We start from the raw sequence: 22,546 nt of genomic DNA, 5'->3' as shown, positions 1-22,546 counted from the left end.
ACTCCCTCTTCTGGAGTGTCTGAAGATAGCTACAGTGTACTTACACACAATAAATAAATAAAAATCTTTAAAATTTTCTTTTTTGGGCTGGTGATGGCTCAGTGGGTAAGAGCACCCAACTGCTCTTCCAAAGGTCCGGAGTTCAAATCCCAGCAACCACATGGTGGCTCATAACCATCCATAACAAGATCTGATGCCCTAGCCGGGCGTTGGTGGCGCACGCCTTTAATCCCAGCACTCAGGAAGCAGAGGCAGGCAGATTTCTGAGTTTGAGGCCAGCCTGGACAACAAAGTGAGTTCCAGGACAGCCAGGGCAATACAGAGAAACCCTGTCTTGAAAAACCAAAAAAAAAAAAAAAAAAAAAAAAAATCTGATGCCCTCTTCTGGAGTGTCTGAAGACAGCTACAGTGTACTTACATATAATAAATAAATAAAAATTCTTTTTTAAATTTAATTTGATTTTTTTGTTTTATCTGCACATAGTCTGTGATCACATGCATGCCTAGTGCCCACAGAGGACACAAGAAGGTGTCAGATCCCCTGGCATTGGAGTTACATACAATTGTGTGCCACCATGTGTGTACTGGGAATCAAGCCAAGGTCCTCTGGAAGACCAACCGCTTCACGGATGAGCCATCTCTCCAGCCCCTACCTTAAACTCATTTTTACTTATTTATTTTGAGACAAGGTTTTGCTATGTAGCTAAGGGCCTCAAACTCCTTATGTAGACCAGGCTGGTCCTAGAGGTCTGCCTGCCTCTGCTTCCTGAGGGCTGGGATTAAAGGTGTGCACCACCAGTCCTGTTGCCCAACAGTCGGACACTCTGGGATCTTGAAAAGCCTCATCGAGAGTCTATGCCACCGGGCATGGTGGCGCACACCTTTAATCCCAGCACTCGGGAGGCAGAGGCAGGCGGATTTCTGAGTTCGAGGCCAGCCTGGTCTACAAACTGAGTTCCAGGGCAGCCAGGGCTATACAGAGAAATCCTGTCTCAAAAACAAACAAACAAACAAACAAACCGTATATGCCATACTTGCCTGAAGCATGAATCAGAGTATTTACTTGCCAAAGGTGTCACACAAGGGAAAGGGTGAGAAGCCCTTAGTCAGAGCTGCTGCAGAGGACATCACAACGGCAGTAGCTCGATTGTAGGGCCAGCACACCTATCCTGATTGCAATGCCCTGGGATAGACCCTGGGCCTTCCAGCTCCACAGAGTAGTTCATAGATCAGACAACCCCTACTTAGTAGCTGCTCTTGCTGAGCAGGGATTCAGAGAGGCCCTTTAGTGCGTTGCTGCATGCCTCATACCTTCAGCAGCCGCCTGCACCACAGGTAGACTTATATAGCCCAGAGGCACTGGCAAAATTAAGCTAACTTGAGCTTGAGTGTGGGGCGGGAGCAGCTTAGTAGGCAAAATTCTTGTCATGCAAGCATGAGGACCTGAACCCATATCCCCACAACTCAAGTGACACTGGGGACTGTAGCCCATGTATACCATGCCAGTGTTCCTACAGTAAGATGAACGACAGGAGACTACTGGGACATTAACAGGCTGACACATAGCATTATGCACAAAGCAGAGAACAAACTGACCCTATCTCAAACAAGGAGAAAGGTTAGGTCCAACACCTACACACACACACACACACACACACACACACACACACACACACACACACACCAGGACATGCACCCCTCCCCCAACATGCATGAACATGCACACACATAAATAAATTTTAAGATAAATAAATAAGGCAAGCATGGTGGTGTACACCTTTAATCCCAGCACTTAGTCAGGAGGCAGATGCAGATGGCTCTCTGGGAGTTTGAGTCAACCTGGTCCGTATAATCGAGTTCCAGATCAACCAGTGCTCCAAAAAGAGACCCTGTCTCAATAAATAAATAAATAAATAAATAAATAAATAAATAAATAAATAAATAAATAAATAAGGGCTAGCTTGGTGGAACAGAACTCCATTCTAAACTATTCCCATAGTTACTTGGCCAAGCTATTTAAACTGGAAGTACTTGCGTTTCCTCTATAGAAAAGAAAATACGGTTGATCTAAGAGTAAAGAAGCCAGTATGTGTACCTGGCCCAAGACAAACCTTACTAGAAGCGTTACTCCATGATCTTAGGACCATAAAAACCTCCTGATCACCATCCTCCCTTCATCAAAATGTAGCTGGCAAGCGGTGGAGCTAAGCGGTCCAAGAGAGACTAGCTACCGTGGGGATTTAATCGTTCCTGGATGGTGAGGACGCCTTTTGTGGCACGTCCAATGCCCCGTTGCTCCTCAGGTGGAAGCAGTTTCAAGCCAAGTGCACAGGAAATAGCCCCAAAGTTTTCAATGCTCCACCCCAGGGGGCGGGGATAGAAGAAGGGCCTTCTCTTTAAAAAGGGAAGTTGTGCAGTCACTCATTCAAAGTCCGGGGGAGCGACCAGGGAAGCGGAATTCGGGGCCTGAACCTCCGTGCCTTGACCAACTGATTGTTTGTTCCCTTTGCAGACCCTGCCGTCCTCTCAGTCCACACTCTCAGCCGTAGACGTCGGGTTTCCAGCTCCATCTATGCACACATAACTCCAGGAAGCCGCTAGCTCCCGATGTCTTCTGTCAAGTTATGGTGAGTGGGGAGTGAGCTGTGCGTCCGCCACACCCACACAGGTGGCCGGGGGACACACTCAAAGGACGCCTTTTCTGAGGCAGGGGACAAAGCTGGGGGTGAGGCGGGCCGCAGCGGGGAGGCTAGACACGCTGCCCACGCTGCCCACGCGCAGTCACGGAATCGCGGAGCTTGGGAAACAGAGGATGCGCCGAGCTGGGGACGGGCCCCCTACCGGACAAGAACCTTTCTCAGGCCTACTGGTGCGTCAGCGGTTTCTCTGATGAGCCACAAAGAACTGAAGAAGCTGGAGTTTGTGGGCCAAGGAGGGTTCGGAGTCGTGTTCCGGGCACAACACAGAGCATGGAACCTCGATGTCGCAGTCAAGATCGTGAACTCGTGAGTGACCCCAGCTGTAGGCAGAGTGTGGTCACGAGCCTGAGTGGGACAAGGGTGGGGTCTTCCAGAGTGCAATCCAACTTTGGCCCCCTTTAGGAAGAAGATCTCCAGGGAGGTGAAGGCTATGGTGAATCTTCGTAATGAGAACGTTCTGCTCCTGCTGGGGGTCACTGAGGACCTCCAATGGGACTTCGTGTCCGGGCAGGCTCTGGTGACAAGATTCATGGAGAACGGCTCCCTCGCTGGGCTGCTGCAACCCGAGTGCCCTCGGCCCTGGCCACTCCTCTGTCGCCTGTTGCGGGAAGTGGTGCTGGGGATGTGCTACCTACACAGCTTGAACCCTCCGCTCCTGCACCGGGACCTCAAGCCCTCTAACGTTCTGCTGGACCCAGAGCTCCACGCCAAGGTTAGTCCATCTACAACCTAGTATAGACTTGGGACCATGTTGAGTACCCTCGGCCTGTCCCTCTGAATACACAGGTGACAAGACCCAACTAGGAGTTTTATCTCTAGTCATACCAGGTGACCCTCCTTACCAGAGACCCTTCTTAACCCCCTGGCTCAGTTCCACAGATCTAATGCACCCTCATGGGCTCAGGCTGACTTATCGCAGGCCTGCCCATCAGCAACTCAGCTCTCCTGCTAAGGTCTCAATGACTCTACCTTTCCTCTGGTCCTCCATACCACCTTCCAAAAAGCTGAGAGGCTGCTGCATCTTCTGGGGAGCAAGAGAGGGAAAAAAATCTCTGACCCCCTTCATCGAATCCCTTCCCCGTCCTTTCCTTTCCAGCTAGCAGATTTTGGCCTGTCCACGTTTCAGGGAGGGTCACAGTCAGGGTCAGAATCAGGATCCAGGGACTCCGGGGGCACCCTAGCTTACCTGGCCCCAGAGCTGTTGGTTGATGTCAACCTGAAGGCTTCTAAAGCGAGTGATGTCTACAGGTAAACCATCCACCCCAAACACACTCCACATTTCTATACCAATTTGGGCCCTTCTAAAGGGTATGATACGGGAAAGAAGTCTTGCCAGAGGCCATCTAAGCCTCCATTTGTGTCTGTACAGCTTTGGGATCCTCATGTGGGCAGTGCTGGCTGGCAGAGAAGCTGAATGTAAGACTCCAAATGGATTCTCTTAGCTCAGGTGCCCGAAAGCACCTGAAACCCTGGAGCCCTCCCTTTTACCCCAACCGACTAACACCGCCCTCTTCCCACCTCACCTCTCCCTTGGACCACTCTCCCTGCTCCTGTCCGAGATAGAATGGGATGTCGCTTCATTTCATGAATTCCTTATGTTATCCCCAACGCCAGTGGTAGACAAGACTTCACTAATCCGGGAAACAGTGTGTGACAGGCAGAGTCGTCCTCCACTGACAGAGCTGCCTCCAGACAGCCCTGAGACTCCCGGCTTGGAAAGACTGAAGGAGTTAATGATGCATTGCTGGAATTCCGAGTCCAAAGAGAGGCCATCCTTCCAGGGTGCGTTAGCCGTATCTCTGGCAACTAGGGTAGACTTGGGTCTTCATCAGGGAGCTTCTCCAAGGAAAGAAATCTGACTCATAGACAACTCGCTATTGTCTTTCAGACTGCGAACCAAAAACCAAAGACGTTTACAATCTGGTAAAGGACAAAGTAGATGCTGCTGTCTCCGAGGTGAGTTTCAAACACCGCCCTCCTGTCCAGGGACTGTTCGGAGATGGCACAAGCGGCTCCCTTAACCATGCAGCCTACCTTCACTGGGCCACCATTATTTAATCCTTGATTGTCATTCCCATTCACCAGAATCTACTCCTTAGTCTCCAGAGACCAAGAAAATATTCACCGGGGCTTACGTTGGCTGCCCTAGCTCCTGACAACAAGGTCCTCCTGTCTGTCTGCGCAGGCAAAGCATTACCTGTCTCAGCACGGAAGCAGTGACAGAAACTTGTCTGCCAGAGAACCGATACAAAGAGACCCAGAAATGGATTGCCCAAGGGAAACCTTGGTTTCTGAAATGCTGGACCGCCTGCATTTGGAGGAACCCTCCGGACCAGTTCCTGGGAAATGCCTTTCTGAGAGAACACAGGAAACATCAGTTGGGCATGCCACACCAGCAAGGACATCTTCTCACACCGTGGCTGGTACTCCCCAAATTCCACATACTTTACCCTTCAGAGGCACAACACCGAGGCCAGTCTTTACCGAGACTCCGCATCCTGATCCCCACAGGAATCAGGTGAGACACTGGCAAGACTTAGAGCATACCCTCTTACCAAGGAGGACCGCACGGTGATGAGATTAGCCTCTTGAGTAGAAAGCCTGAGAACTCTGTGTTGTTTGCAGGGAGATGGAAGACACAGCACTCCTTGGTACTCCTGGGCCCCACCAAATCCAACGACAGGTACCCATTCTTCATCCTCTGTTGCTCTCCCCGCTCAGCTCTCCCATCACCTTCCTCCTCAGCACCTACCTTTAGACACGAGTTACTCTGGAGGTGGGAAGGAATGACTAGAGATCATCTAACCCGATCTGCCTCGTTTAATACACGAGGAGCTTGACATCCACTAGGAAAGGGTCCCACTGAGGTCACACAACAAAAGTCGGGATCGGCTGACTTTTCCCAGCACAGAGTCTGTGAGCCCCCACAGTTTCATTATTGATAAGCAAGTCCAGAGAGTCTCCCATCAAAGACACCCAAACACCAGGCACTACACCTTCGGGCTTCTATAAGACTAATTCTGAAGAGGCACAGCTCAGACACAGTTGCTAGCAGGGGAAGACCCTGCATTTGCATTCCCCAGGGTGATCACAAGGTGTCGCTGCCCCTCTCCCCAAAGTGCTTGTCAACCTCATCCTTCTAACCTCTGAACCCTCTCACCACCACCTCCTCCTTTTGCTCTTAAAGGGCCACCGTCTGTTATCCTCAACAACTGCTCTGAAGTGCAGATTGGGAACCACAACTGCTTGGTAGTACTACCAAGAACCCCCTTTCCCAAGAAGGACCCAACACAGTTCGGCAGGGGTAGGGGCTGGCAGCCCTTCAACAATTAGACTTCAGCGAATCACTGCAAGAGCCTGAAGCTGGAAGTGCACCATTCAGGCAGCCAGTATAATTAATGTGGGAATAAAAACATGTTCTAAGCAACCTGGACTGGCTGTGACAATTCCTTGCCACTTCCTGAAGCTCACAACATTCTGTGAGGATAGTCAGACCTACACCCAAACTGACTTTTGACCTATCTCCTTAAAGTCAATAAACGTAGCTTATTAATTTATGAGTGAGTCTGAGGTGTCAATCCAGAGCATCAGGGATGGACAGCCAGGAGCTGGCTATCCTGGGGGAGGGGGGGAGGTAGGGAGGAGATGGTGCTGCAGGAAAAGGGGACCTGGGGACCAGATATAGGCAACCTCTTGGTTCATAAGGTCAGGGTGCAGCTGGTGGCAGGAAGGAATCCGAGGGCTTGCTCTCTGATGCTCCAGTCTCAGGGTGGGGTACTTCCTCCAGAGCTCAGGGTTGATACCACCTTAAGCCTAGGCTGACAGGAGAGAAGTTGACGTCAGACTGCTCCCCCTTTTCTCCTTGATTTTGAGCACTGGGTTTTGAGGCCCTGGTGAAGGAAGGTGTCTCAGGAAGTTCAAAGGCACCCCAGGCTCTCTAGACCACCATACACCTGCTGCACAGACCTCATGCACCTTGCTTTCTAGGCATGGCAGCAGGGAGCATGGGGGGGTTGTTTGTTTGTTTTGTTTTGATTTGATTTGATTTCTCTGTATCCAAGAAATAATAACTCTATCCAACAAAAAGGAACACCAACCCAAGGAGCTGGAAATGGTCAGACAGTTCACACTTGGCCATAACAGAGGAACCAAGAATGAACGGGGAAATGTCACTCCTGCCCTGCCCACACCCCGGCCCCAGCTGGTACCAGGACCCTGCTCCTCCCAGCTTTCTTCCAGGCTTTCCTTGGCCTCCCCACTTCCAAATGTTGTGTCCTTATCTTGACACATCCCTTTGTAGTCCCCTTCCCCCATTACCTCGTATTTCTCCCACGGCCCACCTGCTTATTGTCGTTGTCGTTAAAGAAAGAGGGAAGGTGATGATTAGAGAATGCGTTCTGGGCATGGGAAGCGGCCAGGGGAGTCCGGCTCCAGAACGGGAAGGGGCTGGACTGTATCGCGGGGAAGTGGGAGGGGGCCTTGGCGCCAAGAGGGAAGTGCCAGTCGCCCCGGCAGGCCCTGAGCCACTAGTAAAGCAGCGAAGGTGAATGGCAGCCAGCCCACCCAGGTTCCCTCCTGGAGCCTAGCTTTGCTGAGAGAACTTCAGGAGTTTGACCCAAAGCAGTGAGTCTGGGGCACCTTCTTTTCAGCTCCAGCCAGGACTCTATCACGGTATGGACTGCGGGAAGGATGAAGAAGTCCTGTCACAGCTGGGAGCCCTGTGAGAGAGCACATAGCAGGGAACCCTATTGCTGCTGAAAGCTTAGTGGGTTGGGCTTCGGGAGGGGTGGGAAAGCGCGGTGGTCTGGGCCATGTTATTAACTCAGCACCCTGTGATCCCCAGGGCAGGGGCTCCGGGCTGGGGCTGGGGAGACCATGGCTCGCCTCTTCAGTCCCCGGCCTCCTCCCAGCGAAGATCTCTTCTATGAGACTTACTACAGCCTGAGCCAACAGTACCCACTGCTGATACTGCTTTTGGTCATTGTGCTCTGCGCGCTCGTGGCACTGCCCGCCGTCGCCTGGGCCAGCGGCAGGGTAAGATGGGCTAGGTGTGGAAGCCTACTCTAGGCAGGGGCTGCCTCGGGCTGGGGACATTTGAAGATCTGAGATTTGTGAGGTCTTTTAGTTAATAATGTCTTTGCTGGGAATCAAAAAAGAAGCGTTGAACCTCATGAGTTGTGACTCTGGGTACATGTGACAGAGCTCTCCACCCTCTAAGCTTAGTCTCTGGGTCTATACTAGGACATAAGTGAGTTCTGAATGCTTCTCGCTGTGTTCTATTGGTTCTCTAATAAATCCAACACCGGATTTTCCATTTTTCCAGGGAGGAAACTCTACTCATGTCCCTGGGGAGATTCATTTCCTGACTTTTTTTTCTCTCCAGATTTGGGAATGTGGGGCCACTAGCTGTGCCCACAGACTTCCAAAAGATAGTTTTTTGCCTTCCTCCATCTTTTTTGTTTTTGTTTTTCGTTTTCATTCTGGCAAGAAAGGGGAAATATTCCAGTCTGGGTTTCCCTTTCACTCTTGGGAGGTAAGGTGGGGCAAATGACTGGGCACAACTAACCCCTGTCTACCCCAAGTCTTGAAAGAGGAGGGACGAGGGGTAGGATAGCATTGGGACTTACAGGCTAGAGGAAAGGCAGCCACTCAGAACTCAGTGCTTGTGGGAGCGAGGGGTTGCAGAAACTTGGGCTGCCCCGGTAGACATTTGTGAAGTTTAGTGGCTTAGCTTCAGGAGAAAGGGATTCTTTCTCCCAAGCAAATTTGCTATTTGGATGACATTCACTCCGAAAGCCAAGCAGATGCCTACCGCCCTCCTTTACCTGTGGGAATAGCCAGGCAAGTCTAGAATCCCATGGCTTGAGAGATTGGGACAGGAGGACCAGGAGTTCAAAGTCCTCAGCTGCAGCGAGTTGGAGGCCAGCCCAAGCTACATGAGCCCCTGCCTCCAAACTAAACAAACAACAAACAAACAAACAAACAAAGGCACCTGCGATGCAGAAGAGCACAGACTTGCAAATAGCCAAGAGCAGCTCAGCCTTCTGGGTAGCTCTCCCTGGTCCCATGCAAATGTTTCAGATAAACTAGGTGGAACCAGGTGACACTGCTGACCTCTCTGGACAAGACAGTAGGGTTTTAGAAATTTCTCTTGGTTTGATCTAATGTGAAAAACACGTGTCAGTGGCCCCTGTTTTCTTGTGTGTGGTTTTTTAAAAATTATTATTCATTTATCTAAGTGTATGTGTGTGTGTGTAAAGACAACTCAAAGGTATGAGTTCTCATCTTTCACTATGTGGATTCTGCGAATTAAACCAGAACATCGGTTTGGTGGCAAACACCGTTCCCCACTGTAGCATCTCACCAGCTCTATATCCTTTCTGCGCATGCGTTTCGGATACTTTGCCGAGCTGCTTTGAAGGACACCTAACTTGCTCCTTCTCACCTTGAGAGAACTTCAAAGTCGTCAAAGTATCTCCTCTCAGCCTGGTTTCAGATATCTTTTCTCCACAGGAGCTGACTTCAGACCCAAGCTTCCTGACAACTGTGCTGTGTGCTTTTGGTGGCTTCTCTCTGTTATTGGGACTCGCTTCCCGGGAGCAGCAACTGCAGCGATGGACACGACCTCTTTCCGGTCTCATATGGGTTGCATTGCTGGCTCTGGGTTATGGATTTCTGTTCACTGGGGGTGTGGTGAGCGCCTGGGACCAGGTGAGGAGAATCAAGGCTTGGGGGAAGGTGAACCTCAAACTTAGACCCTGGGCGCAACATCACGGGCCTTCAGCTTCCCACACTCTTCTCCAGGTGTCTTTTTTCCTCTTCATCATCTTCACCGTGTACGCCATGCTGCCCTTGGGCATGCGGGATGCTGCTGCTGCGGGGGTCATCTCATCCCTCTCGCACCTGCTGGTCCTTGGACTGTATCTTGGGTGGCAGCTTGAGTCACAGAGAGCTCTGCTACCACAGGTAAAAATGCAAGTGGTGCAGGTAGTGTGCCCAGAGCTGGCTCAACTACTTGGTAATGCTGTGAGCATTATCCAAGGCATGGCTCGGCCCTCGCAGAATCCAAGCACTGATAACGCCCCTATAGCGACCTCTAGTGTCGCTGCTGCATCAGTGCACCATGCTTACCTTTGCCAGAAGAGGGCACTATAGCCATGGGGAAATCAGTCAAGATTCTCTACAGAAGTAAAACGTGGAGCATTCGTGGAAAACGTGAATCAGAACTGGAGTAGTTTCTTGCGGCTGGAATGGGCTCAGGACATGAATATGGAGGAATAGCACTCTAGGCAAGATAGCATTCTATACATGCAAGATAGCTAGGCCTAGCTGGTCGTGGTGACACACGCCTTTAATCCCAGCACTTGGGAGGCAGAGGCAGGCAGATTTCTGAGTTCGAGGCCAGCCTGGTCTACAAAGTGAGTTCCAGGACAGCCAGGGCTATACAGAGAAACCCTGTCTTGAAAAACCAAAACAAACAAACAAACAAAAAACCCAACAACAGCAAAAAGATAGCTAGGCCTAAGCGGTCAGGTTGGCTCCACAGCCAAGAGTCTATAGCAGAGAGCAGAGAAGGAAAGCAACCAACTCTCCAGGACGGATGTCATAGAGTGGCTCTGATTGTTTTGAGATACCTAGGTCCTTAACCATAGAGCCAGCTCTCCTCGTCCTGTGTTTGGAACCAACTCCAACTACACAGGTAGACTCCCCAACCCACTAGGGTTGGGGGAGCGATACACTTTCTAAGTCTGGCCTTTGCCCACAGTTGGCAGCAAACGCGGTGTTGTTCCTGTGTGGGAACGTGGTGGGGGCGTACCACAAGGCCCTGATGGAGCAAGCACTGCGGGCCACGTTCCGGGAGGCTCTTAGCTCTCTGCATTCACGCCGGAGGTTGGACACTGAGAAAAAGCACCAGGTCAGTAGGACCTAAGAGGCAGGAAGGGATTGCAGCACAGAAAGAGCAGCTTTTTAGCGCCTTTTTTCTGAGTGACTCTGGGTAATTCATTTGCCTTCCTCAAGTATTTTCCTCCTTTATACGACTGTTGCCTGCACATGGAAGATTGTTGCTAGGTACCAGGTGAAACCCAGTGGGGAAGCTGAGGGTGAGAACCTTCTGCACAAACCTGATGAGGGAGTTCAGGTCCTAGAACCTAAGTAAAGGTCGATGGAGACAAGGAAAAGCTGACCTCTGACCTCCACCCATACCCTGTGGCACATGTGCCCACAAATACATACACCAGTCAATAATGACAAATTAAATCTTGGTCAGGTGTAGTGGTGTGCCACGTCTTTAATATCAGTTCTTGGGAGGCAAAAGCAGACATACCTCTGTGAGTTTGAGACCACCCTGGTTTAGATAGTGGATTCCAGGCCATCCAGAGGGATACGTAGTAAGACACTGTCTCAAAATGAGGATGAGGATGAGGATGATGATGATGATAATTATTATATTAAAGGAAGATTTCAAATTTAGGTGTTGACTTTAGTCCCTAAAAGTGACCAGGACAGATTGGGGTGCTGGTGTCCTGCTAGGTGGACTGGAAGGGTCGGGGAGCTACTAGTAGATAGCATAAGATAGCATATAATACGTGGGAGCCTGAGTAATTTGGAGGGCTAAGGTTCTTGGTTACAGGGCACAGCAGGGTCGGAGGGGTCACTCATGGGGGACTTCTCCAGGAGCACCTCCTCTTGTCCATCCTTCCTGCCTACCTGGCCCGAGAGATGAAAGCAGAGATCATGGCCCGGCTGCAGGCTGGACAGCACTCAGGGCCAGAGAACACAAACAACTTTCACAGCCTGTATGTCAAGAGGCACCAAGGAGTGAGGTATGAGGCAAGCCAGCCGGAGGGGAGGGACCCTGGGCTGCCGCCCTGTCCCTGTTAACATGGCTCACCCCGTACAGCGTGCTGTATGCCGACATCGTGGGCTTCACGCGGCTGGCCAGCGAGTGTTCCCCGAAGGAGCTGGTCCTCATGCTGAACGAGCTCTTTGGCAAGTTCGACCAAATTGCCAAGGTCAGAGGGGTTTCCCTCTCCACCCAGGGGCCCTCAAATACCATGCGATGGGGAGCCTCCTCAGTCAGCCCCATATCAGGGACGCCATAGATCTGACCTAGACATTCCAAACCTCAGAAGTTCTTCAGGAATGCCACAGCTGCTCCCCAACTTCCCCCAACTCCCTCCTACCCCTCTGGCCTCTAACCAGGTTCCTCTACACACCCACACACATACTCCCAGGAGCACGAATGCATGCGGATCAAGATCCTGGGAGACTGTTACTACTGTGTCTCCGGGCTGCCCCTCTCGCTGCCTGACCACGCTATCAATTGTGTGCGCATGGGACTGGACATGTGCCGGGCCATCAGGTCAGCTCGCGTGTGTGAGCAGGAGAAACTGAGAGCACCGGGTGTTGGGGGGAGTGCGGGAGGCAGGGTGGCAGTCCTCCCGGAGAAGAGGAGAATTGTGGCATCACTAAGCTTGTCCCACACTCTGCTCAGGCAACTTCGGGTAGCCACCGGTGTGGATATCAACATGCGCGTGGGCGTGCACTCGGGCAGCGTTCTTTGTGGAGTCATCGGGCTACAGAAGTGGCAGTATGATGTCTGGTCCCACGATGTCACATTGGCCAACCATATGGAAGCTGGCGGTGTACCAGGGTAAGTCTTGGAGCCTGGAACAGCTACTCAAATGGCTGGTTGAGTCTCTCACAGGCTGCTATCCTGTTCACAGACCCTTAAGACAAGGGCAGGGAAATTCTGAGATGTTGGGTAGCCCTCCCCATAACATGGGTCCTTTCTTGAGGACACAGCTCTGGGAATGGCCTTTGAAAGAAACTAAAGGTTTAGAGGTTTTTCCTCCTGACTTTCACTGTTCCTTCCTTCCAGACGAGTGCACATCACAGGGGCCACGCTGGACCTGCTAGCAGGAGCTTATGCTGTGGAGAGGGCAGACGCAGAACACCGAGACCCGTACCTTCGGGAGCTAGGCGAACCTACATACCTGGTCATTGATCCTCGGGTAATAGCTTGGCTCGGACCTGTCAGATTAGACCAAGCAGACCACCTAGTCAACAAAGCCAGTCTTTCCTTTTATGCCAGAAACTGAGTTGCTGTGTTGTGATGTGGGTGGAGCAGGCCTAGAAGGATGTGGGAGAATGGGGAAATATCTCCTTTTGACTCAGACTTCTCATGTCCCAGGCTGAGGAGGAAGACGAGAAGGGCACCGCAAAAGGATTGCTGTCTTCTCTGGAGGGGCACCCGATGCGTCCGTCACTTCTGATGACTCGCTATCTGGAGTCTTGGGGTGCAGCCAAGCCTTTCGCCCACCTAAGCCACCTTGACAGTCCCGTGTCCACCTCCACTCCACTCCCGGTGTGTACACCTCCGTTATATGCCCCCACACTTAGGGGGAAACAGCCTCCACTGTCCTGAGGCTCCACCCCCAGCCTCCCCTCCCCCACAGTGAATCACTTGGTGATGTGTAGCATTCCTGAACTGCCTGCTTGCCCCAGTCAGTGGTTCAGGCTTTCCCTTGCCGTCCCTTCCAGTTCACCTCAGAGAAACGCAAGCTCCCATAGACACCATGGCCCACGGAACCTCAACCTCCCCTTCCCCTGTCACCCAAAGGAAATAGCTACCTATGCCCCACTTGCTTCTGATTCCCACCAGCAAATGCCTCTGTCAGGGTCCACCGCTACGCTTTCCTAGTCCCTTTCATCCCAGCGTTAAGTTTGTAGGCCACCTGAGTTTGTACTCCTCATGACTTACACACGGGGCAGATGAGGCGACAGAAAAGAATTGCTCCTGGCCTTGAAGAGGAAAGGCCCTGTGAGCACACCATGCAGTGGCAGAGGAAAAGGAGTTGACTTGCATCTTACCTGGATGAAGCTAAGGCAGGGCCTCTTACTGCTGAGCCTATTTATGAGGCTTGGAGGTGACCTGTGACCCACCCATAGTGAAAGCTGTTGAATCTCTCCCACCCACAGCTTCTCCCACCCACAGCTTCTCCCACTCACAGCTTCTCCCACCCACTGCTTCTCGGGGATGGTGCTTGGTACAGGGCCAGCTCGTGGTCCTGAAATCATGTACCTCAGCATACTCTCCCCTGGTCTTTCTCCTCCCAAACCTGCTCCATACTCCAGCCCCTTTTCTGAAGTTCTTCCAGAACATTCTCTCCCAGAACAGCCTGGTTGGGTTTTGAAGGCATCGTCAGAGACTTCTACATTACATCCCCTCTCTTTCCTTTTCCACCCAGTAGAAACAATTCTCAACATCAGTAAATAGCGGATTCTCGGGGGGCACTGGCAGCCGTAGCTCTAGGAAGGACTTATTCTAAACATCAGCCTAGTGAAAGAAGAGGTCATAGGGGTTAAACAAGCAGGAGGAAGAGGAAGGAAGACTGCAGGAGCCCACACCCTGTTGCAGAGTGAGGCCTCCAAGGTGCAGAGGGAGTAGTGTGTGGAGTTGGCCACAAGCCCAAGGCCCACGAGACCTTGCGTGCAATGTCAATGATAAAAAGACCCACCAGAGTGTTGTGGAGGCTAAGAAGTGTCAGAGTTGTGGGACAAGCACGGCTTGTTTGAGCGCGTCTCAAAACTGAAGCAGAGCCTCATCAACCCAGAAGTTGGCCTCTGAAGAGTCAGGAAGTCAGTCAAATATTTGCAATTCCAAAGATGGCCATTCTCTCTCTTTCCCTCCCTATCTCATGTATCCTAAGCTGGCTTTGAACTCACTGTGTTGCCAAGGGTATCCTTGGAGTTTCTGATCTTCTCACCTCTGCCTCTCAAGTGCAGAGATTACAGGTGTGGTCCACTCTACCTAGTTTCATGTGCTGCTGGAGCTCAGATGCAGGACCACACACACTCGAGGCAAACATCTGCTTACTCCTCACTGTGCAGCTTTGGAGGTAGAGCAGTATTTGTGCTGAAATATTCCATCCAAACACTGTTCCTGTCACCGTTTTGTGGTTTGAGACACGATCGCACTATATAGCCCAACTGGAAGCAATTATCCTGCCTCGGGCCTCCTGGGTGCTAGAATTGTATGATACAACACCAACCTATCCCTCACAATTTTTGAATGCTTGAATGTCAGACACTAGTATAATTCTTGAGAAGACAGAAATGAATAGATATTTTTCCTACTTTCATATAACTCATAGGCATAGGGAATAGGAACAACAACAAAAAAAAAAAAAAAAAAAAAAACACATCCTGACCACATTCAACCCCTTCTATCTTTTGACAGTAGCAGCATCCCGGTGACATTGTGTTCTTACCGAGAAACCCAAACCTCACAGCAAATGACTGAGATCTAAGATAAGCCCTCAAAAGCTAAGCCTGAGTGCATATACATACCTAGGCCCCATATCTAGCAAGGGTAGGAAAGGATGGTTAACATTTTCTTGTACTAGTCTGGGGCACACAGGCCATCCCTTTCTCCCTCGATGGATGCTCTTTTATGCCTGGCTATTTTTATATCTTTGCATATATTGTATGTTCCTTTTGGCCGAAGAATGTCTATATGGCTATAATCAAGCTTATTTCCCTTCCATTTCTTTCTTCTCCATACCTTGTCATCTATCTTGACCAGCTGTCCGCTCAGCATAGCTGTCCTCACAAAAGGTCAGAGAGGAGTCAATATTTTCTCTATAGTCATTTCAATTCAAGGCAATGAATTTGTTTTAGCATTCAAGGATGATGGGAAAGTCCTTGCCTTTAGAATCTGCAGTCTTCAAGGAGACACAGAACTAACAGCTCCCCAAATCTAGAGAAGATAAAGGGTTTCCCCGCTAAGTGATGCTCTCCAAGAGGAAATAAAGGCTTTAAAGATGTTGTAAGTCTATAGAGTTATGAAGAAATAGTGTTTGAAATGCTCCTTGCTGGGTAAGTGGGATTTAGTATAGGATGGGATGGAAGTCATTAGAAGCAGAGGAAACATCCAGACCGATTGTATAAAATCAAGGATGTATGTAGAAAACGCAGTCAGATTTGATGAAGAGGGAATAGTCATACCCTAACCATGTGTTCTTCCCACAGGAGAAAGCCTTCAGCCCCCAGTGGAGCCTGGACCGGTGAGGAGCCCTCGTCTTTGACAGTGGGGCACACTGGGTGAGTCCTCCCTGGAGGACTGCTTTGCTTTGTCTGGGCACTTTTGAGGTAACAGGCTTGGCTGTCGCTATGCAGGAGTCGCACTCCCCGGGGACTGGACGATGAGCTGGACACTGGCGATGCCAAGTTCTTCCAGGTCATCGAACAACTCAACTCTCAGAAGTATGAAAGACAGAGGGCTGGAGGCCCAACAGTGGTGTGGTGGAGGAGGGTGGGTGCCCCCCTGAGGGTCTGTAGGAAGGTGAGAAGCTGTCCCAGAGAAAGACCTTCCCGAGGACCTCCACCTGCCCTGCCCTGTTCCATCCTGCCTGATGCTCACACCCCCTTCCTCACACCAGACAGTGGAAGCAGTCAAAGGACTTCAACCTCCTGACGTTGTACTTCAGAGAGAAGGAGATGGAGAAACAGGTGGGCTGGAGAGAGGGGCACCAAAAGACTTCCCAGCCTTGGCCCTTGCCCTTGGAAAGGTTTAGGACATCTATCCCTACCTGCCTTCCCCGGGTCTGAATAATTTTTGACCCTAGGATGAGGGGATTGTGCCCCTCGTAGAAAAGCCGTGCCAGGTGTGGTGGAACAGGTCTGTACTCAGGTGGCAAGGGCAGAAGGATCAGGAGTTCAAGGTCATCCTGAGCTACCCAGGTTACATAACAACAACAACAAAAAAAATGTCATCTGTAGAATGAGTTATTAGGGTAGGTAGTAAAGGGAGTGGGGACATCTTGAAGAAAACTAGCGGGGCTATATAGATGAATTGGAGGGCAGAGAGTGAAGCTGGGGACCCTCCCCTCACCTGGGGTTGATACCTTCCTGTCTGTGTTCAATACCAATACCCCTTTGCCTCCAGTATCGGCTCTCTGCACTCCCCGCCTTCAAATACTACGCAGCCTGCACCTTCCTGGTTTTTCTGTCCAACTTCACTATCCAAATGCTGGTGACAGCCAGGTGAGATGACTTCAGGCAGCGGTGGTGCTGCCTCTTCTGTGTAGAACCCTTTGCCCTTCTTGACCCGTGACCCACACTTTCTTCCTTTGGTACCTTCCCCTGCACTACAGACACCCACCCACATCCTCTTTAGAATAGGTAATAACCGTAGTCCTCATCTTAATGCACACCCTGGGACTGGGGCTGTCACTGAGTGGCAAAGAGCCTGCATCCACTTTATAAGGCCTTGGGTTCAGTCCTTCAACAACAACAACAACAGCAGCAACAACAACAACAACAACAACAAAAAACGCATCTTGACCATGTTCAACCCCCGTATATCTCTAGTCAGTAACAGCATCCCAGTGACATTGTGTTCTTACCGAGAAACCCAAATCTAACAGCAAATGTCTGAGATCTAAGATAAGCCCTCAAAGCCTAAGCCACTACCTTGAAGAGGAAGGTCTCATTCAACACTCAGAGGGTTAAAGGACTTCAGCCCAGAGGTTGATCTGACTTAGCGATGGCCACTCTTGTGAACGCTCTGCCTCCTTCAATGTTGTCCAGACTTTATCAGTCCCTATTCCACTGAAATGCTGCTCTAGACTGTTCAATTCCCAGAACATTATGTCCTATCTTGGACCCCACCAGTGGCTGGTCTAGACACCTGAGACTACTTCCTCCCCTAACCCCTATCTCCCAGCCCGATGGCAAGCACAGCCCCTCACAGCAGAGCTCGTTCTGGCGTTTCAAAGCCTCCCTCTTGTCTTCTCTCAGGCCCCCATCTCTGATCATCACCTACAGCATCACCTTCCTTCTCTTCTTTCTCCTCCTGTTCGTCTGCTTCTCAGAGCACCTGACGGTAAAGGGGGTCTGGGGAGAGGGGGAGTGACAAGCCGGAGCCCTGGCCTTGAACTGACCTGAAGAAGGAGCCCCAGCCCCACAGCCATGACACCTCTTCTCCTTCCACAGAAGTGTGTCCAGAAAGGTCCCAAGATGTTGCACTGGTTGCCTGCACTGTCTGTCCTGGTGGCCACACGGCCAGGATTTCGAGTAGCCCTGGGCACGGCCACCATCCTCTTGGTATTCACTATGGCCATCGCCAGCCTGGTGAGGACAAAGGGGGTTCTATCTGTCACCATCAGGGCATACTGGACCTGCTGGGGGTTGAAAGGGAATCCCTGGATATAGAATGACAGCTGATCTAAGACCAAAGGATGCTGGGAGGAGTGTGTGTGTGTGTGTGTGTGTGTGTGTGTGTGTGTGTGTGTGTGTGTGTTGCCCTCCAGGAATAATCAATGTTAACATCGTTGAATGTCCTTTCTATCTTTTCTGCCTCTGTAGGCATACACCATTCTTAACTTACTTGGCTAAGTTTACAGAATTTATAATTGTTCCTAGAATTTAATAGGAACCATCCCTTGGCCAAATTACAAAACTAAATAAATAAGAGAATGAAGAAAGGCTTAGAGTGGTTGAATAGTTGGCAAGAGTTGACAGTGGTTTGCTGACATACTAGTTAGTATTTGTTGACATACTAGTTAGTATTTGTTGACATACTAGTTAGTATTTGTTGACATACTAGTTAGCATTCATGGCAATTCTCACAATCCCTCCTGACTATAAGGACCCATCTGAAGCTCTCTTAACCAAACAGGAATAGCAGAATATGCCCCGTCTGAGGATGCTGGCTTTAACCCATCCCTAGATCAGGTGCAGCCCAGCTGAAGCCCCCTCTGTGCCCAAGGCATTTACTGCTTTTCTGCTCATCTCCTTCCACAGCTCTTCTTACCAGTGTCATCAGACTGCCTTTTCCTGGCTTCCAATGTGTCCTCTGTGACTTTCAATGCTTCCTGGGAGCTGCCAGGACCCCTGCCTCTCATCAGCATCCCAGTGAGTGCTTTTGTACAGCCCTGGGTCTCCTTCCCCATACCCTTCCTCATGAGATCCCAAACTCATAAGCTAAAGAGCAATCCACCCCAGAGACATCAGCCATATCTAGTGTCCGTCCCTGTGCCCAAGAAACCCTGTGCCCTGGGAGAACGGGGACCCTAGGCATTCTCTCGGTACATCTAAGGGACGTACCTACCTCTGACCCCCTTCCCGCCTGGCACTGCAGTACTCCATGCATTGCTGCGTGTTGGGTTTCCTCTCCTGCTCCCTTTTTCTGCACATGAGCTTCGAACTGAAGCTGCTCCTGCTTCTGCTGTGGCTGGTGGCATCTTGTTCCCTATTTCTGCATTCCCACGCCTGGCTGTCCGACTGCCTCATTGCCCGCCTTTATCAAAGCCCTTTGGACTCCAGGTATGTACAGTCTTGGGACATACATGCCCTAGCCCTCCGGAGTGTGGCTAAGATAGGACACAGCAGACTGTCCTTACCCCACAGACCTGAACCACCCACAGGGGAAGGGGGAAGGGGTGCTGAGGGCTCTGTGGGCACTGGGAACAGGAAGGAGACCACCAGGAAGGGACAGAGCAAGTGACAAACCTGGCTCTGATCTCTCAGGCCAGGGGTACTGAAGGAACCCAAGCTGATGGGAGCTATCTACTTCTTCATCTTCTTCTTCACGCTTCTGGTCCTGGCTCGGCAGGTACATGCTTCCACTCAGTCTGCCAGGGCTTCCCTGTGAATGGCTGAGCTGGGACCCCATATTGGTAATTTGTCTTCCTCACCTCAGGGCTGAGCCCACGTAATATATCCACCAGAAACGTCCAAGAGAGAGTTCTGACTCCGTTTCTTACTTCTTCATTCTCTAAATACCTCAAGTTCTTACTACCATGCCCCTCCCCTCTCCTACCCCCAGATCTAAGAAAAACCATGGTTACCAAAAAAATAATAATAATAAAAATAAAAATTAAAAAAAAAAAAGTCTGCTGCCAGTTCCATAGAACCTAATTTGAAATAGACCTTACAGGCGATCTCTCTCCAGGACAGTTTTACCTTGAACCTTATGTCTAAGCTGGGTGTGGGGGTTACGGGGGCAACTTCTCTATCACCCTAGAATGAGTATTACTGCCGCCTGGACTTCCTGTGGAAAAAGAAACTGAGGCAGGAGCGAGAGGAGACTGAGACGATGGAGAACCTGACCCGGCTCCTCCTGGAGAATGTACTCCCTGCACACGTGGCCCCCCAGTTCATCGGCCAGAACCGGCGCAATGAGGTGACTCCCAGCCCCCACACTCCAGAACCCCAGATGCCACTGGGACTCAGCTTGGATGAAACTTTTGGGGTCTTACTCATCCTTCCTGGGGTCCCCAAAGAGTGGGTCAGGTGGTCTCCCAAGCCCCTGTCTTGTCAGAGCATAGTCTCAGACTTTGTCCTTGGTGACCACAAAATCTGTGCTTCAAGTTTCTGTTTAGAAGGAACATCTTTTAGGCTAATACCTCAGTGATAGAGCTTGCTTACCGTGCAGGAGGACCATGGCAGTGAGAAAGGGACGGAACGGGGGGTGGGGGTGGGGAGAGGAAGAGGAGGAAGAGGAATAAGAAGAAGAGGAGGAAAAGCAAGCATGAGTCTTTCCTGTCATAACCATACCATCCTTTCAGAAGCCTAGTCAAACAGGGATGGAATTGTCTAAGGAACAGTTCACCCAGCCCTCCAGCTCCACATTACTCAATATGGTAGCTGTTGGCCATATGTGGCCATTCAGACTTAAATTTTAATTAATTAAAATAAAACTCAGTTCTCTGGGTCTTAATGGGTAAACCCTGATAACGTGGAGCACACATAAAGGTGGGAGGAGGGAATTAACTCCTGAAAGTTGTCCTTGGAGTTCTACACACAAGCTGTGGCGTTCAGACAGACAGACAGACAGACAGACAGACACACACACACACACACACACACACACACACGATTAACTTAATTAATTAAAATAATCATTCCAAAATAAGTAAATAGGGCCATTTTGCTACCTCCTCTTCACACTCTGAGTCCTGCCACAGCTCCTCTCCAACTCAGCCCTCTTCAAACGCATTCCCCTGGGTAAGGCATGAGGCTGCTGGCCCAGGAGCTGAGTCTCCCCCTCCTCCTGTTTGTAGGACCTCTACCACCAGTCGTACGAATGTGTTTGTGTCCTCTTCGCATCGGTCCCAGACTTTAAGGAATTCTACTCTGAATCCAACATCAACCACGAGGGGCTGGAGTGCCTGCGGCTGCTCAATGAGATCATTGCTGACTTTGATGAGGTCCAGTCTCCTGTCAGCTCTTCCTCTCACTTCGCTCTCCTGGCCACGAGGCCTAGCCTACTCTCCCGACATCTCTGACCCTCCCTGTCCTCTGCTGCATGAGCTCTACCCCTCCATTGCTCATTACCAACCATCTTCCCACCATCATCTCCATCCCTACCAGCCTGGTCCTTTAGCCTCCAAAGGCCTGCGGCAGGCTAAGGGATGGGGCAAGCAAGAGAGACAGGTAACCCGGCCTCTTTTCTCTACAGCTGCTCTCCAAGCCAAAGTTCAGTGGAGTAGAGAAGATCAAAACTATTGGCAGTACCTACATGGCTGCCACAGGCTTAAATGCTACCTCTGGACAGGATACGCAACAGGTATAGTAGCCCTTTCTAATCAACCTTATTATGGGCTTCCATTGGTGGGCTTATTCATAAGTTGGACTTATCTCTGTGTCCCCATTGGCCCATCGTGGTGGGTGGACCCAATGACCAGGATGCTGAGAGAAGCTGCAGTCACCTGGGCACCATGGTGGAATTTGCAGTGGCCCTGGGGTCTAAGCTGGGCGTCATCAACAAGCACTCGTTCAACAACTTCCGCCTGCGTGTGGGTGAGGGACCTCCTTTGCTCGTTAGCTGCTCGCCAGCTCATCCCTGGACACCCCCTTTGCAGACTTACTCCCTTGGCTGAAGCATAAAACTGCTAGTCCAAGGGCAAACAAAGTCACCCTTCCCTTCCCTAATCCACTCTTCTCCAACCCCAAAGACTCTCTCTCATAAAACCACCTGCCCTTTCCATTTCCCCTAATCTTCTTCAGTTTCCCTTCATCGAAGCCCGCATTTCTTATCAGGGTTGAACCATGGACCAGTAGTAGCAGGAGTGATTGGGGCGCAGAAGCCACAGTATGACATCTGGGGGAACACAGTGAATGTGGCCAGCCGCATGGAGAGCACAGGCGTTCTCGGCAAGATCCAAGTGAGAATCACATTGGAGGCGTCGGGGAGGGGACAAGGCTAAGGCCCCTCTACACTCCCTTACCCACCCCTCTTCCAATTGCAGGTGACAGAGGAGACAGCTCGGGCCCTGCAGTCCCTGGGTTACACGTGCTACAGCAGAGGCAGTATCAAGGTCAAAGGCAAAGGGGAACTCTGTACCTACTTCCTGAATACAGACCTGACGAGGACCGGATCTCCCTCGGCATCCTAGACACCCGAGCTCCCCTCTTCTAAGATTCTCAATAAAATGTCTCCGAGCACCTGAAGCCTCCGGATGTGGCACCGTTTCCTCCCAAGCCACCTTCCTAGGCCTCTCTTTCTTGGGGAGGGATCTTGTTTTACTGGGGTTTGCTTCTGAGAGACAGCAGCTACGGATGCCCAGAGTCCTGGATGATAGCCTCTGATGACCAGAGTCCCCCCTCCCCCCGGCAGGGAGAAGGAAACACACCTCCCAGGACTCTGCCGAGAGGATGACAACCGCTGGCAGGAAGTTAGGTTTGAACTTGTTCAAATCAAGGCTACCTACCAGGAATGCCAGCAAAGACATTTCACAAGAGCTGGTTTTCTCAGAAGGGCCCTGAGTCATGACTCTGGAGTGATGATCTCACACAGCAAGTTCTTGTAACAAACTTCTTTAGGAGTCAGTAGTGTG

The 22,546-nt window shown here is 50.8% G+C and overlaps 2 protein-coding genes across 3 annotated transcripts; both read left to right on the top strand.

The window, feature by feature from the left end:
• Positions 1 to 2,391: 2,391 nt before the first annotated feature.
• Ripk3 (receptor interacting serine/threonine kinase 3) lies at positions 2,392 to 6,252 on the top strand. Its single transcript, XM_021203790.1, has 10 exons — positions 2,392 to 2,627; positions 2,862 to 3,005; positions 3,102 to 3,411; positions 3,796 to 3,947; positions 4,069 to 4,115; positions 4,314 to 4,481; positions 4,588 to 4,655; positions 4,885 to 5,217; positions 5,325 to 5,382; positions 5,887 to 6,252. The coding sequence occupies exons 1-10, from the start codon at positions 2,608 to 2,610 to the stop codon at positions 6,030 to 6,032; spliced, it is 1,446 nt and encodes a 481-aa protein (XP_021059449.1). The 5' UTR covers positions 2,392 to 2,607; the 3' UTR covers positions 6,033 to 6,252.
• A 987-nt stretch (positions 6,253 to 7,239) lies between these two features.
• Positions 7,240 to 22,114, top strand: Adcy4 (adenylate cyclase 4). 2 transcript variants are annotated; one of them, XM_021203445.2, is made up of 26 exons: positions 7,240 to 7,370; positions 7,543 to 7,733; positions 9,213 to 9,410; positions 9,504 to 9,665; positions 10,465 to 10,614; positions 11,376 to 11,524; positions 11,602 to 11,713; positions 11,936 to 12,063; positions 12,196 to 12,354; positions 12,583 to 12,715; positions 12,895 to 13,068; positions 15,735 to 15,769; positions 15,882 to 15,968; positions 16,145 to 16,214; positions 16,651 to 16,748; positions 17,505 to 17,589; positions 17,700 to 17,837; positions 18,510 to 18,620; positions 18,847 to 19,031; positions 19,236 to 19,320; positions 19,732 to 19,890; positions 20,771 to 20,917; positions 21,169 to 21,276; positions 21,395 to 21,509; positions 21,750 to 21,874; positions 21,959 to 22,114. In XM_021203445.2, the coding sequence occupies exons 2-26, from the start codon at positions 7,575 to 7,577 to the stop codon at positions 22,103 to 22,105; spliced, it is 3,219 nt and encodes a 1,072-aa protein (XP_021059104.1). In that variant the 5' UTR covers positions 7,240 to 7,370; positions 7,543 to 7,574; the 3' UTR covers positions 22,106 to 22,114. The 2 variants fall into 2 exon arrangements, with proteins under 2 accessions (XP_021059104.1, XP_029397817.1); XM_029541957.1 differs by having other exon boundaries at positions 7,247 to 7,322.
• The last annotated feature ends 432 nt before the right edge of the window (positions 22,115 to 22,546 follow it).

This window comes from Mus pahari, chromosome 8, assembly GCF_900095145.1.
Source record: "Mus pahari chromosome 8, PAHARI_EIJ_v1.1, whole genome shotgun sequence".
Classification (NCBI taxonomy): Eukaryota; Metazoa; Chordata; class Mammalia; order Rodentia; family Muridae; genus Mus; species Mus pahari.
Note: the sequence above shows the minus strand (reverse complement) of the source record. Positions and strands in the feature narration are given on the sequence as shown.